General features: G+C 58.1%; 1 protein-coding gene and 1 gene segment (V, D, J or C); both read left to right on the top strand.

The window, feature by feature from the left end:
* The first annotated feature begins 6,957 nt into the window (after nucleotides 1-6,957).
* Nucleotides 6,958-9,635, top strand: LOC119515705. The segment is given in 5 exon segments: nucleotides 6,958-7,027; nucleotides 7,937-8,227; nucleotides 8,616-8,657; nucleotides 8,756-9,076; nucleotides 9,208-9,635. Coding segments are annotated over 5 exon segments (1,038 nt in total).
* Nucleotides 9,636-10,655: 1,020 nt separating this feature from the next.
* LOC119515707 lies at nucleotides 10,656-13,871 on the top strand. Its single transcript, XM_037811834.1, has 2 exons — nucleotides 10,656-11,742; nucleotides 11,936-13,871. Exons 1-2 carry the CDS (start codon nucleotides 11,191-11,193, stop codon nucleotides 12,017-12,019), a joined length of 636 nt encoding a protein of 211 aa, XP_037667762.1. The 5' UTR covers nucleotides 10,656-11,190; the 3' UTR covers nucleotides 12,020-13,871.
* The last annotated feature ends 2,306 nt before the right edge of the window (nucleotides 13,872-16,177 follow it).

Raw genomic sequence — 16,177 nt, forward strand, 5'->3', positions numbered from 1 at the left:
TTGAGCTGGCTCTAGGCTGACTCCCTGCTGGAGAATCCACATGCCAAAGCAACATTCCAGAGCCTGAGCCCTTGGCACAACCAAGGAGGACCTGAGGGCACATCGAGTAGCTGTCAGGGGTCCCCTGCATGTAGTTCCATGCTCCCTGCACCAGATCCTGCAGGGCTGTGAAGCCAGTATTTGCAGCCACAGCCTTACCCCTTGCAAGACGTGATCCTCATCTTCATGCTCCCTGCATGCCTGCCTCTGAGCAGAAGCATCCCTGGGATGGTCTGACCCCTGCTCTTTCCATCCCTGAGTGTCTCAGTCCACTCCTGGGAACATGGCATTTTCTCTTGTTCATCTCCAGGGATTCCCTTGTCCTGGCCCTCATGCTTGTCCTCACAATGGCCAGCAGTGCCCCAACCACACTTCTCTCACCCTCCCCATCACCCAGTCTGCTCTTGGCTCCTTTTGGAGTCTGTTGGGCCTTAGGGCACCTAGCTGCACCCAGCAGGAACCCACAGGTGTGGCAGAGGGACAGCTCAGCCCTTCCAGGTGTGCCCACCAAGATGTATAGGACAGAGAGCCCAATCATGCCCCCATACAGAGGGTCACAGTTCATCTGAGTCCCCACCTTGGTAGGAGGGAGATTCCACCTGGGAACAGTCCTCTCTGCCCTAGGAACTGTCATGGATCCAGAGCAGCCCCAGGATGTCCTGCCTGACTCTGCCACTGAACCCAGGTGACCTTAGCAGCATCCAGGCTGTGAAATCTCAGGGCTGAGCCTGGCCAGGAGTGTGCACACTGGTGAAGGGCAGGTGCATTCTGAGCCACAAAGCCACATTCATGGGGGTGGCAGAGAGCTGGGGCAAGGACAGGGGATGCCAGTGAGACCTCAGGGTGGGAGTCCCTGCAATGTTGTATGAAGGATGCAGACTGGGGACAAGCAAACCAGGGAAGAGGGTAGCCAGAAAGGCCAGGCAGCCAGTCAGTGCCACCCAAGGACTCAGCTTTGGAAGGAGCTCCTGTCAAGTACACCTGGCCCTGGTGCTCCAGAGCAAAGGGTCTTTATTTCTTTCATGCACATGAGGAAGCCGAGGCCCAGAGGGCTGCCCAGCAAGAGTGGCCGGGTGAGGCTCACACTCTGTGTGCCTGACTGCAGGGGCCTTGGGATTGGGGGACTGGACCAACTCACTGTTGTTTGCCCTTATATATCAGGGTCAAGTATGAGGCAAAGTCAGGTGGAAAGAAAGCTGGGGATGTGTCCATGGAAGCAGAAGGCAGGGACATCACAAAAGAAACCATTCCCCCAGGCTTCTCCTGCTCTGCCTGCCTCTCCCTGCTCTGGGCAGCTCCCAGCTGAGCCCCGCATGTTTTGGACAGCTCCAAGCCCAGCCCCCAGGGGCAAGTGGGGGACCCAGGCAGTGGATATAGAGGACAAGACTTGGGCTGGACTGAGGACTATGAGCCAGCCGGGGTCAGAACTGTCCTTGCCCCACCATTCTGCCACCCTTCTGCCCTGGAACAATCTTTACACACTCTGCATTGGCCCCAGGCAAAGAGAAGAGCACAGTGGGGCTGGAAGGGTGGCAGAGGGCTCAACGGAGAGGTCCTGGGACCCCAGCCTGCATGATGAATTGGCCCCCTTCTTGGTACTCTGTCCCTCTTCTCCAGAGCAGCAGGGAAGTTCTGGTGGTCGGGCTGAGTGGACATAATCACTACCAGTCCCAAGTTGGCCCTTGGGGTTCTGTAGAGGCAGAGAGCAGAGAGTGTGACCACCCAGGTCCCACTCTCCTCTGGGGCTCTGGAAGCCTCTGTGCTACTTGGGTTACAGGGCCACCAACCCCACCCCACCCCAGACACCCATGTGAGGATCTTCTGTGTCTGGACTCCTCCCATGCACTCTCAGACAGAAACCACCCAAAAGAAAAGGGAAGTTCAGGAAGCAGGTGTGCCATGCAGGTTTCAATCCTGACTTGAGTCTTTGTGGGCTTGCCCAGAAGGTTTCACACCTCTGGTGTGTGAAACCTGGGGAGTCACAGCCACCCATGGTGGCACAACCTAGAGGGATGATCAGCCATCAGTGCCCAGGGCAGCAGAGAGAGCTGCTGCCAAGACCCCAGCTCCACAGGCACCATCCCCATGACATGCCAGCCTTGGTGAGTGAGGGTGAGTGGGGCACAGTGCAGAGATTGCAGGAGGAGAGCAGGGGAATCCATGGGAGCTGCCAGACCTGGGTGAGGCAATGGTCCACAAGTAGGGTCCAGAATGAGCTGAGGAAAGATCAGGCCTTCAAGGGGTCTGAAATGGACTAACCATACCCAGGGGCCAAGCAAGTGACCCAGTACAGGGGTGTGCAGGCTCCCTGCAGGCCCACAGCACTGGTCCAGGGCAGGGACAAAGGAGCACCTGGCAGGAGGAAGCAGGTACAGATAGGTGGAGGCAGGTGGAAGCAGGTGGAAGTAGGCTGGGCTCCGGGGTCCAGGGCTTTCAAGAAAACATGATAGGATGGGACAGACAGGGACCTGAGGAATGGCCAACCAGGTAGGGCTCACATGGGGGCAAGACTGGAGCTGAGCTAGCAGCACGATGGACCACAGAAAGGGCAGGATGAACAGGGCCAGGGAAGGGTCTGGTTGAGCACAGGGGAGCAGGAGGGACCTCAGGTGGCCAAAGCATGCACACCAGTCCCATGGAGCTGGTGAGAAACCCAGGGCAGGGTCACAGGTAGTGACAGTGGAGTCCTAGGCTATGGCCAGGGTCAAGGGCAAGGGCAACATGGGCTTCCATAAGCCAAGAACTGAGACCCCACAGGGGCTGGGCTAAGGGCAACAAGATCTGCTTGAAGGAGCTGGGGGTGAGGAGCAGAGGTGTCCCAGGTCCCTGGGAGCTGGGCACATGAGTGGAGCTGTCCTGGTATCAGGGAGCAAGCACAGGCTGCACGGAGAGGCCCAAAAGTGCTGTTGGCTCCATCTGGCAGAAAGAACTGGGTCAAGCTGGATGGTGAGGTTAGGAGCTGACACAGGAGCCTGTGCTGAGGGCAGCAGGTCTGCAGGGGAGAGGTCAGGTTGGCACAGGTATAGGTGGGCACCCAGATTGCAAGGAGCAAGGAGCTTAGGGGCAAGTCAGAGCTGGGCAGAGCTGAGATCCCTGCATGACTGCCTGGCCCAGGGGAAAGCTGGAATGCCAGAAAGCTTGAAGGTGCCCCATGTAGGAGAGAAGCAGACAGGGCAGGGAAAGACTGGAAGCTACCCGGAGAAGGAAGAAGGCAGGTGTAGTGAGGGAGCTGCATAGAGCAGAGCACGGCGGGGCTGGGAACTAGCAGAGCAGGGAGAAGCAGGAAGGACTGGGTAAGGCTGGGAGCTGCCCAGAGCAGGGAAAATCAGGGGTGGTCAGGGGTGAGAGCTGTCCAGAGTAGGGAGAAACAGGGCAGGAAAATGGTGGAAGCTGCCCAGAGTGTGCAAAACAGGCAGTGGTGAGCAGGGCAGGGAACTGCACAGAGCAGGAAGAAGCAGACAAGGCTGAGCAGAACTAAGAGCTGAACAAAGCAGGGAAAAGCAGAGAGGGCCGGTCTGAGCTGGAAGCTATCCACAGCAGGGCAAATAGGGAGGGCTGGGCTGGGAGCTGTCCAGAGCAGAAAGAAGCAGACAGTGCTTGGCTTCAAGCTGTCCAGGGCACAGAAGAAGCAGCCTAAGCAGATCAGGGCTAGAAGCTGCCCAGGGCAGAGGAGAAGCAGGATGAGCAGGGCTGGGAGCTGCCTAGAGCAGGGAGAAGCAGGGAGGGCTGAGCTGGGAATTCCCCAGAGCAGGGAGAAGCAGGACTGGGAAGGGCTGGGAGCTTCCCACAGCAGGGAGAAGCATAGAGGGTTGAGCAAGACTGGAAGCTGCCCAGAGCAAGGACAAGCAACCATAGTTGGGCAAGCTTACAGCTGCCCAGAGCAGGGAGAAGCAGGGCAGGGCAGAGCAAGACTGGCAGCTGTCCAGAGCAGGGAGAAGTAGGCAGGGCTGGGCTGGAAGCTGTGCAAAGCAGGGAGAAGCAAGCATAGCCCAGCAAGCCTTGGAGCTTCTCAGAGCAGGGAGAAGCCAGCAGGGCAGGGGTAGAAACTGCCCAGAGCAGGGAGAGTCAGGCAGGGTTGGAAAGCAGTGGGAACTCCTCAGAGCAGGGAGGGCTGGGCTGTGAGCTGCCCAGAGCAGGGAGAAGCAGCATAGGGCAGGGCAGGGCAGGAAGCTGCCCAGAGCAGGGAGAAGCAGGGAGGGCTTGGCAGAGCCAGGAGAAGCCCAAAGCAGGGAGAAGCAAGCATAGCAGGCAAGCCTTACAGCTGCCCTGAGCAGAGAGAAGAAGGGCAGGGCAGGGAAGGACTGGGAGCTGTGCTGAGCAGGGAGGAGCAGACAGCACTCGGCTTAGAGCTGCCCAGGACACAGAAGAAGCAGCCTAAGCAGATCAGGGCTTGAAGCTCCCCAGGGCAGATGACAAGCAAGTTGTGCAGGACTGGGAGCTGCCTAGAGCAGGAAGAAGCAGGGAGGGCTGAGCTGGGAATTCCCCAGAGCAGGGAGAAGCAGGGCTGGGAAGGACTGGCAGCTTCCCACAGCAGGGAGAAGTAGGGAGGGTTGAGCAAGACTGGAAGCTGCCCAGAGCAAGGACAAGCAACTATAGCTGGGCAAGCTTACAGCTGCCCAGAGCAGGGAGAAGCAGTGCAGGACAGCAGGGCTGGCAGCTATTCAGAGCAGGGAGAAGTAGGAAGGGCTGGGTTGGAAGCTGTACAGACCACGGAGAAGCAGGCAGGGCTGGGCAGGTCTGGGAGCTCTCCAGAGCAGGGAGAAGCAGGAAGGGCTGGGCTGGAAGCTGTGGAGAGCAGGGAGAAGTGAGCACAGCAGGGCAGGCCTTGGAGCTGCTCAGAGCAGGGAGAAGCAAGGCATGGACGGGGTAGAAGATGTCCAGAACAGGGAGAGTCAGTCAGGGCTGGAAAGCAGTAGGAGTTCCTCAGAGCAGGGAGGGCTGGGCTGTGAGCTGCCCAGAGCAGGGAGAAGGAGGGTAGGGCAGGCCAGGTCTGGTAGCTGCCAGAGCAGGGAGAAGAATGGAGGGATGTGCAGAGCTGAGAGATGCCCAGAGCAGGGAGAAGCAAGCATAGCAGGGCAAGCCATGCAGGTGCCCATAGCAGGGAGAGGCAAGGCAGAGCAGTGCAGAGCTGGGAGCTCATCCGGAGCAGGGACGGCTGCACTGGAAGCTACCCAGAGCAGGGAGAAGCACAGAGGGCTGGGTTGGGAGCTGCCCAGAGCAGGGAAAGGCAGGACTTGGCAGGTCAGCCTGGAAGCTGTGCAGGGCAGAGGAGAAGCAGGCTGAGTATGGCTGGTTGCCCCAAGAGTAGTGAGAAGCAGGGCTAGGAATAGCTGGGAGCTTCCCAGAATGGGTGAGAAGCAGTTAGAGCTGTCTTGGGAGCTGCCCAGAACAGAGGAGAAGCAGAATGAGCAGGCCAGGCAGCTATCCAGAGCAGAGAGAAGCAATCATAGCAGATAAGGGCTGGGAGATTCCCAGAGCAGTAAGAGAAGCAGGCAAACATCAGGGAGCCACCCAGAGTAGGGAGAAGAAGACAGGCAGGGCAGGGCTAGGTGGTGATCAGAGCGAGAACATGCAGGCAGGGCCGTGAAAGGCTCTGAGCTGGCTGACAGAGGTTAGGATTCCAAGTTGACCAGGCCCAGAGCCCTTGAGGGCAGCCAAGTCTCAAGATGGGCCAAAGACTTAGGGAAAAGGCAGAAGGCTGAGCTGTGGCAGGGCAAGGCTGAGCAGATGGAGGACGTAGGGAAAGGAAAGGGCTAGAATGGGCTTCAGGAAGGCTGCCTGTTAAGCAAGAAGGGGTCCCAGAGCAGTGGGGGATGCAGGGAGCAGAGAGCTGTGCTTGGGGCTGGGCTGTGCTGGGAGTGAGAGGGAGAAGAAAAGAGGGCAAGGAAGGTGTGGAGAGCCCAGAACACAGGCCTGAGGGGTTAGTGCACAGCTGGGGCAGAAGGCTGGGAGACAGAGGACACAAGGCTGCTGACCTGGCAAAGTGATGGGCTCTGGGAGAGCAAGGGTCCAGAAAGAAGCTTCCAGATGTGGGGCTGGGGGAGGAGGAGAGGGCAGGGTGGGAGACAGCGAGGACAGGCAGGTGCAAAGAGCTCCTCTGGGAGAGGGCCAGGGCAGGAGCCAGAGGGCTCTGATGGGGGGATAGCTAGGTGGCTGGCTGGCTGGAGAATGGACAAGGGTCCTGGAAGTTCCAGGATTAAGCCCAGTGTCAGGAAAGGAATACATCCAGAGGGGGACTGAGCTACACCTGCTCTGACAGCACTGAGGGGGTGGCTAGGAATTGTAGAAACGGGGAAAAATCACAGAAGCCCTGACAGACTTCAGGGAGTGGCACAGAGAGAAGCACACAATGCAGGGGGCAAGGTGAGCTGGCAGGAGGGGCAGAGGCCCAGGGGTCCTGGAGGAGCTCAGGGACAGGAGGTTCCCCATGGTCAGTGCTGAGGGCCCCAGGCAAGCTGCTTCCCTGGAGAGGAGGCTGACTCTGCCCTGAGTCTCAGGGGCTACCGGGACAGGGGAAGCAAGAATAGTGGTTCTAGTTGGGCAAGGCCAGGAGCCTTTGAGGGCAGGGCCTCAAGTCTCAGCATGTAGAGACCAGGAACAAGGGGCAGGATGGACAGGTGGACCAGGAACTGGGAGTTGGGGAGGTTAACTGCAGAGGATACAGTGAGGGAGGACGTCAGCCTTGGGGATGCAGCTCAGACAGGGCAGGCAGAGCAGGGGCAGGTGAGCAGGGAGGGATGGGAGGGCAGGAGGGGAAGAGGGCTACCAAGGACCAGGGGCTCCGGGGACAAGGGGGAGGTGGCTGAACAAAATAAAGCCCTGAGCTGGGGCAAGGAGCCAATGCCAAGGCAGGCTGAGGTAAGAATCCCAAGTAGAGAGGAGGGCGATGTGAGCCAGCCGAGGTGCCAGGCTGAGGGCCAGCTGTGATGGCAAATGGAAGGGGCAGGAGGGCCTGGCAGAGCTCACGGCAGAGGGGACAATGGGGCAGGTAAGAGCTGCACAGAGAAATGGTGCTTGAGGGCAAGAGGGCCAGGACAGGGCTCAGGAGCAGAGAAACTGAAGGGGAAATGGGCTGGAGGGCATAAGGCCAGGCAAGGAGTGGGCATGAGTTTCCAGAGCCTAAGTGCTTTGGGCAGGAGATGCACTTTGACCCCCTCCAGTCCAAGGGAAGGGAAGGGCTTCCTGGGACCCAGACGTGCTGGCCATTGCAGGGCAAAGGTGGGGTCCAAGGTAGGTGCAGGGCTCCTACGTGAGCTGAGGGGTGTGCTGAGCTGTGAGGTGGGGGAGGGGGCAGGCAGGTGGGGGCTGGGGGCTGAGCTCAGGAAGGACTCACCACATGTGGATGAGTCTTTGTGAGGAGCAAGGAACTGGGCAGAAGACCAGGGTGTGCCCAAGAGCTGGGCGGGTGAAGGGCAGTGTGGGGGCTCAGGGCGGAGGTATATGTGGGCCACAGGAAATGGTGCTGGGGTGGGGGGGGGTCCCAATGAGGGACCAGTAGGCCCAGGCTTTGAAGAGCCAGAGAACCTGGTTTGGGGGTTGGGGACAGCAGCAGGGTCCTGGCTGAGGACAAGGTGGTCTGATGAGCAGAGTGAAAATAAGATCCTGGAGGGCTCTGGAGCTAAGCTGACTGCAGGTGGCAGAGGCCCAAGGCTCCAGGAAGCACATCAATTAGCAGGGGACTTTCTGCTGAGGTGCCATGGGCCTGTGCCTGTCCTGGGGTTCTCCAGGAAGTGTTGGGGGCTGAGGTGGAAGCGGCTGGGGCCAGCTTGGTCTGCACCCGCTGCCCATCAGTCCCAACAGGGCAAGGGCCAGGAGGAACTGAGAATGGAAGGGTCTCGGGGCCTCGGTGCCAGGCGGGTCAGGCTCTGCCCTCACACCAGCACCTCCTCTCTTCCAGCTGCCACCACAGCCCCATCAGTTTACCCTCTGGCCCCCAGCTGCAAGGAGAAGCTTGATGCCACGGTGGCCCTGGCATGTCTGGTCACAGGCTACTTCCCTGAGCCCGTGTCAGTGCAGTGGAACTCAGGTGCCTTGACCAGTGGCGTCCAAACCTTCCCGAGTACCCTGCTATCCTCGGGCTTCTACTCCAGCAGCAGCCTCGTGACTGTGCCCGGCAGCACCCTAAAGAGCAAGACCTACACTTGCAATGTATACCACCCGGCCAGCAGCACCAAGGTGGACAAGATCGGTGAGAACATGGACAGGCAGCACAGGCCCTTGCCCACAGCCTGGGGTGCTCTGCAAGACAGGCTAAGGGTCAGCCCTGGGTTGGCCACCTATCAGGGATGAGCCAAGGGAATGGGACAGCTGGGACCCCAGCCCAGGGTGGCCAAGGAGGAACCTGTCTCCTCCCCATGAAAGCCTCTGCCTGACCCCCACCCACAAGGTCAGTGAGGGGGTTCTCTGGGCACTGCCCCCAGGCCCAGGGCAGACACAGGTTGGATGTCCCTGACCCAGGTCCTGGGCACATGGACATTGATCTAAACCCACCCCAAAGGCCAGAACCTCCCCATGGCCCTGTCTGGTTGATTCCTCTCCTCCCAGACTCTGGTAACCCCAGTCTGCTCTCTCTGCAGTGAAACCAAAGGACACTGTACCATCACCCCAACCTTGCCAAGGTAAGATGCCACCCAGGCCTTGCCAACCATGGGGGAGCAGGAGGATCCACTCCGCCCATTCCAGGTACCAACTCACCTTCCTTTCTCTCCCACCCCAGTCTCTGTGGGACCATCAGTTTTCATCTTCCCCCCGAAGCCCAAGGACATTTTCATGATCTCCCGCAACCCTGAGGTCACTTGCCTGGTTGTGGACGTGAGCCAGGAGGAACCCGAGGTGACATTCAACTGGTACGTGGACGGTGTGGAGATGCACACAGCCAAGACGGGGGAGCGGCAGGAGCAATTCAACAGCACCTACCGCGTGGTCAGTGTGCTGCCCATCGGGCACCAGGACTGGCTGAAGGGGAAGGTCTTCAAATGCAAGGTCAACAACAAAGCCCTCCCATCTCCCGTAGAGCAGAGCATCTCCAAAGCCCCGGGTGAGTGAGGGCCATCAGCCAGGCTGAGGAGCACCCTCAGCAGGACCTCCACCCTTCCCTGGCCCCTGTGGTCTGCACAGCTCAGGCCAGCCCCCTGCCCTGACTGCCCGTGTGGTCTTCTGTCCCCACAGGGCAGCCCCAGGAGCCGCAGGTCTACGCCTTTGGCCCACACCCAGAGGAGCTGTCCAAGAAAGTACTCAGCCTCACCTGCCTGGTGAAGGGCTTCTATCCCAATGAAATTGATGTTGCATGGCAGAGCAATGGGCAGCCGTTACCCGAGAGCAATTTCGTGTCCACCCCGCCCCAGGAGGAGGAGGATGGAACCTTCTTCCTCTACAGCAAGTTAAGCATAGACCGCAGCAAGTGGCCAGGAAGCAGTGTGTTTTCGTGTGTCGTGATGCACGAGGCCCTGCACAACCACTACACACAGAAGACCGTCTCCCAGTCTCCCGGTAAATGAGTGTGACCAGTGAGCACCCCTCCCCAGCCCCCCTGTAAATACCTCCCAGGCACCCCAGCATGGAAATAAAGCACCCAGCACTGCCCTGGGATTCTGCGAGACTGGCATGGTTCTTTCGGAGGCTGCTCCTGAGGAAGCCTCTGTCCTCACTGTTAGGGAGAGAGCACGGATCCTGGGCCAGATCCCAGGGGGCACGTGAATCTGCACTGGCCACCTGGAGGGAGCTCCGTGCAGGTGTTGCCACAGCAGGGAAGAGGTGGTCTCTCTTCTGTGCCCTCCCTCTAGACAACAGCTACTAGGAGCTCAGGCATGGGAAAAGGGAATAGGTGGAGGCATCTCCCAAGTACAATGAAGTCATAGCATGCCTCTGTACATGCCTGTACAGTGGGTAATGTGGCCTGTCATTTGTCCCAAGGTCCCTGTCCAGGAGCTCCCCTGGTTACTTTGGATTTTCTTGTGAGAACTGCTAGGGCCAATGGATGTGCCTTTTCCACCAGGATCCCACATGGCAAGTTCAGGAGGAAATGGGTTGTCCGTGGCCTCCATCCTTATGGAGTGTCAGGGAGACACATGCATGGGGACCCTCACCCCAGTGCTCCAAAGAGGCAGAGGCAGGTGGGCCCATCTGCCCCAGGGTGGGCCCCATACCGGCCACCACATGCACACTGAGCCCAGACACTTTGGAAACAAGCGTCTCTGATGAGCAGCCCTCAGCCCCCATTGCTACCTTTCCACATGCATGCACATCACACCTAACACACCTGGGCCTCCCACAGGTATTCAGTGCAAGTGCCCATCCATGTGCACCTGCAGGCACCAGCTGGACCCCTGATGTCCACCAGACCTGGCACCAGTGCCCAGCGGGCAGCTCACTGCTCATCCACTCACTGACCAGCTCAGACGTGGCCTCCTCTCACGTGCAGACATGGGAAACCCACACCCTCCACACTTCCTCAAGGAGGGACTGACATGGGGGCTAAGGCAGGTGCTTCGTGCATTCCCTCATGCTCCTGTGATGGCAAAGGCCTCTTCTGGCACAGCCGCCAGCCTCCCACATGCTCACACACTCACACTCTCCCACACTCATGTGCCCATGCATTCAGCCACTCCCCTACACTCACAGGATCACACACTTGCAGGCTCACATACTCCCACTCCCCCATGCTCCCATTCCCACATGCTCACAAGCTGACATGCTCACACTTCCACATGATCACACACTCATATGCTCACACTCCCATGCTCCAACATGCTCACACCCTCACAAACTCATACACTCAACACTCACATGATCCCACTCTCATGTGCTTACACTCCCACACTCATACACCCACATGCACCCACTCCCACAAGCTCCAGGCTGACATGCTTGCACAGCCACATTCTCATACACTCACATTTTCTTTCACTCACATGCTCATACACTCCCACCCCCACACACTCACATGCTCACATGCTCACACACTCATATGCCTACATACCCACACACATATACATGTTCACATGTTCACACAATCACATGCTGACACTCTCACATGCTCACACTCCCACATGTTGACAGTCACACTCCAGGAAACCCCACTCATTCATCCACCCTCATCATTGTCCCTAACACTGGGGGCCTCTCCTTAGCCCTGTTCTTCTCTGCAGCCAGATGACCCAAGGAGGGTGCAGAGGGCTTGGGGTGGCCTCATTTCCTTTGGGCTCCTTACACTGCCTCTGCAGCCCCAAGGCCCAGGTGGATGGCAGGGAGCAGGTCCCACAGCTGACCACCGGGCACTATCTTGAGCAAGTGGGTGCCAGGCTGGAAGAGTGGGATGGTGATAAGGATGATGCCTCTCATCCTGGAAGGGATCACAGCACTTCCCTGAGAGGCCCAGACAGAGTACCCCAACGTGACCCAGAGGGAATGGGGCAGAGAAATGGGAGGACAATCCTGGCACACAGGCCCTTCCACCTGGAATTTCCATCCCATTCCTCCCTCACCAACCTGTCCTGCCCGACTCTCAGAGGGACCTGCCCCTCCCAGAGGCTGTGGCTGGGACAGCCCCCTGACCCCCGTATTTCCTGGGCAGAGCTGTGGCCAGATGAAGGTTGTGCTGAGGCTCAGGACGGGGAGCTGGATGGGCTGTGGACGACCATCTCCATTTTCATCACCCTCTTCCTGCTAAGTGTGTGCTACAGTGCCACCGTCACCCTCTTCAAGGTGGGTTTCTTCCTGGGAACTCTCTCTCTGCTCCACCAACCACCCCCACCAGCCCAGGGCTCTGTAAGCCAGAACCCTGGTGCAATTGGCAGAAAGAAGGGTGGTGGCACAGTGGGGCTGGGAATGTGGGCACCACAGAAGCCACGGGAGCCTGCCCTTCCCCACATGCTCACATCCACCTGTCTTCCCACAGGTGAAGTGGATCTTCTCCTCAGTGGTGGAGCTGAAGCAGACAATCATCCCCGACTACAGGAACATGATTGGGCAGGGGGCCTAGGGTCACCCTTCCTGCTCTGGCATCCAGGGATTGTACATAGAGGAGGTGCTGTCCTGGCCTCGGACCCCACAGAAGAGAAGCCATTGGCCCCTTGCAGCTCAAACCCCCCACTCCAGACCTGTACCTCTCAACTCTGACCTCATTGACCCCTGATCTTGCCACCCTCTGACCCCATAGGCCTTTGACCCTGCTCTTTCTGACCCTGCCACCCTCTGAACTGCTGCCTCATCTACATCCCTTTGGAGAACTTTGAAGGCAGCAAACTCTAACCCCAGACCTCAGCTGCCTGGACACCTGCTGGTTCCCCCATAACCAAGCACATGTGCACAGCAGCAACCAGAAGTGCTGGACAGGGTGGGTTGCAGACAGAACCATGTGCACTTCTGGGGCCCAACGCACTGAGAGCAGGAGCATCAGGCCCTGTTCCAATAACTCAGGCCCAGACACATCACTGCCCAGCTCATGCAGATTCACACTGAATAGGGCCAAGTGTCCAGCTGTCAATCAGGGAAAGGGCAGGACTTCATAGGAAATGGAGCTGGGACTCCACCCTTCACCATGACCCAGGTTGCAAGGGTTTCCCACAGAGGCTGTGGTGGGGACACCGCATTGTGAAGGGCAGCCTCTGGGAGGTGCCACTGTCCACTTCGCAGATCTCCCTTCTTCCTGGCCCTCATCTGGCCACACTCCATCCTGGGAGCTTTAGTGCACACCTGGCCTGAGACAGAGTCTCACTGGAGCCTCCATCCAATCACTGGTTCACCTCAGCTGAGCCGCTGTCCAGCCTCCATGCTCTGGCACCTTCTTTTAGCACGGAGATCTCTGCAAAGACCACACCCTGGATACCCAAAGTAACCTCAGATGTGGGATCCAACACAAATGGACAGACATTCCTGACTGCCTGCTGGGGAGAGTGAGAGGACAGACTCAGGACATCCTGCCATCTCCCAATAATTAACCACAGCTTCGCTTCAAAGGTCTGTCCTCAAGGATGTGGGCAGTGGGAGTTTGTCTTCACCTCTACACAGGGAATCCCTGCAGAGGAGAATGTGGGCAGGAGTGAAGGGGTGAGAGATCTATCCTTCCCTCCACCTGGGGAGTCCCTGCGGATGAGGGCATGAGCTGGCAATTGTGTGGCATCAGCAGGTGCCCAGGCAGGTGCAAGGATGGGATGCCTGTGAGGGGTGGGCATCTCTGTCACTGAGGAAGGGCAGATGACCAGTCAGTGACAGTCAGATGGGCCTCCTGGGAGGGGCCTAGGCAGGATGTTGTCACGTGAGAGGCAGCCTCAGTGGCTCCCATGGACAGAGGAGGGGAGAGGGGAGTCTCTGGACCCTAGTGCTGGGAGAGTGGGGACCACAGGCCTCCAGTCAGTGAGCATGCGGTGGGGGTTCAGACACAACAGAAGAGAGTGCCCTACCTTGGGAGACTGAACTGGGCAGCTGTGGGCTCTGGTACCATTCGCAGTCCCAGGGGCCTCAGCACGCCTCTAGGTTGCTTGTCTCATTGCTTCTCAGGGCAAGAGAGCCACATAGACAGGGCCAGAGGAAAAATCACCCTGCTCTGTGCAGCTGGAGCACTTCTGTGTACTGGAGGCCCTCAGGAGGCTACTTGGGCCAAGCCACATGCTCTGGGGGCACCCCACTAAAAGGATAGAGCCTCAATTAATGATGATGATTTGGAGTATGGCAGAGGGGAACTCGTAGAGATAAATTGCTCAAAGGAAATATGAGAAATTCAGTTTCGGTATCTTTTTCTCCTCTTTAATTTTCTGAAGCCCATTCATTGTCTGTAATGTGCATGTTTCTACTTTGTTAAAAATGACAATAAACCAGCTTTTAAAATGATAAAATTTATTAGTCTGTCCATGTTGCTACACTCCGTGCCTATCGCAAAACACAGTTGGGAAGAGCATGGCGACATCATCAGTCCAGGGACTTCTCCCACAAATGTACAGTCTCTGGAATCTTCTGGCCCTTCTGCCCACCCTCAACCCCTTCCTGCCTGCACTGGCCACACTGCTTGACCTGCCACAGGGCCCTGCCCCCTGGGCCCCATCCCCTCCTCAGGGTGTTTAGATGGGCCTTCCAGGGGCATCCTTCTCCCGGCAGAACTGGAGCCCGAGTTAGGAGGCACCGTGCTGTCCTGTGGGGTTACTCTACAATGTGGGCAGGGCAAGAGGCCCCAGGAAGGCCTCACTGCCCTCAGCTGGGCAGTCCCAAAGGACCCTCAACCAGCTGTGTCCCAAGCACACAGGGACAGGCCCAGCAGCACTGACCTCAGTTCCCAAGTCCAGGCAAGGAGGAAGGGCAGGGGGTCACATGGGGCCTAGGGGTCAGCAGGGAAGGCCTGGGTGGCAGAGCCATGTGGAGGCTGGGTACAGGAGGGGCATTGAGCACTGGCATTGCCAGAACTGAGAAGCCACCTGCTGTGAGAGGGGGGCACGTATCAGGCCCCAGTGGTCAACAAAGTGCAAGCCGGGTGGGGCAGGAGACTGGGTGAATCCAGGCCACAGTCATAAAAAAAGGAGCTGACATGTCCTGTGGGCCTCAGACAGAGATAATTATTGGCAGGACAGGGCCACAGTGGGGCTTCTATAGCAGTATCACTCCAGCAGCTGCATGGGAGCTTCATCAAAAACACAGGGTCAGGCAGGGCGTCCCCAGAGGCCCAGGCCCAGAGTGCCCAGGGAGCAGGAACAGGGACAGACAAGCACTCAGGGTCCTCACCACAGAACAGATCCCACTGTTTCGACTCATAGCTGATGCCTGCTGGATGGTGAGCACCAGGGACCCTTAGGCTTGGCTGGTTTGAACAGGCAATTTGTGCCCAAGAGTGGTCTTTGAATTATCAAGATTTGGTGCTGCAGGAGCTGTGGGGAAGAGGTGCAGAGGGACTTAGGGTGAGTCCTTTGGTTTTGCTGAGGCTCACACAGAAAAAAGAGTGACCAATCAGAAGACAGGCAGCAAGCAGCTGGCAACTGGCTTTATGCCCACGAGCTCCATCCCATGATGATGGGAGCACAGCAGACTCCAACTTCTAGTGACATCAGGACATCAGAGATGGCCATGCATCTTCTCTGTGGCTTTACAAAGCCACCCTCTTACTTTTGCCCAGCTCAATGTGGGTACTGCCAATGTCCTGAGAGTGCACAGCTCAGCCCAGGCTGTTTCAGGGGCCACATCACTCAGGGTGGAGAGGGCTGTGGTGGGAAGGGGCAGGATCATCCAGCTCTCCGGGGAAGGAGAAGATGCTTCCTGCAGACCCTGACAGGGAGACTCTTTGGGCCAAGGGGAGCCTGGGGGTGGGCAGAGGGGGCATCTGGTCCTCTGGTCCCCTAGAATACACACATCTGTGCCAAGTTCCCTTAGGGAAACTGGACATTTTCCCCAAGGCCCTGAGTCCTATCTCAGACGCTGCCTGCGGAAATGTCCACAACTCAGCCCCATAAGAGTCTCCATTTCCACAGCGCCATGGGGCAGCAAGGAGTGCTGGAGGCAGAGTAAGGGCCCATCCTGACCTGTCCCCATGCCAGGTTCATGTCTCTAATTGCAGCTAGTGTGGACCTGCCTTGTCCTCCAGGCACTGCAGGCCTCAGATGACTTCCCAAACCTGCTTCCCCTCCAGGCTACCACACAATGGTATCTAAGCCAAGAGCTTGAGGTTTCCCCACACTTTCTCCTCTAACCCATAAGCTCCTCTTGCTAATGGGGTTCCCCATCTTCCTCTAGACCACCACTTCCACCCCATCCCCTAAACCAATGCAGTAGCTTCCCCGCAGCATCTCACCTCCCATCCTCTCACCTCCCACAGCCTCCCATCTTCCATAGCCATGCTCCCAAGTCTCCCATCTGGTTCCACCTTCCTCCAACACTTGTGGCACCATCAATGTCAGTGCCCCACCCTGCCTCCCTGTATACAAACCATTCAGGCCCTGGAGGCCACCCTCTGTGAATATGGGTCACCACAGTGTGCTCTCTGTGATGTGCCATCCTCTGACCCCCTACTCCCACCCCACCTCACTCCCCTGCCCCTTCCTCATTCCCCCTTATACACTCCCCTCTCAGCACCTCCTGTCTTCTTGACCAACTCCCCAGCCATCATCTTCCTTACACCCTGTCCTCCTGATACCCGTCTCCTCCTGCAGTTGCATGACCC

Source organism: Choloepus didactylus, chromosome 19 (genome assembly GCF_015220235.1).
Source record: "Choloepus didactylus isolate mChoDid1 chromosome 19, mChoDid1.pri, whole genome shotgun sequence".
Taxonomy (NCBI): domain Eukaryota; kingdom Metazoa; phylum Chordata; class Mammalia; order Pilosa; family Megalonychidae; genus Choloepus; species Choloepus didactylus.

Bases quoted from the DNA above. Each gene is read 5' to 3' on its own strand.
- LOC119515707 (XM_037811834.1), top strand. From the start codon at position 11,191: ATGACCCAAGGAGGGTGCAGAGGGCTTGGGGTGGCCTCATTTCCTTTG. The intron at 11,743-11,935 runs GTGGGTTTCTTC...GTCTTCCCACAG, and splicing joins CCACCGTCACCCTCTTCAAG to GTGAAGTGGATCTTCTCCTC.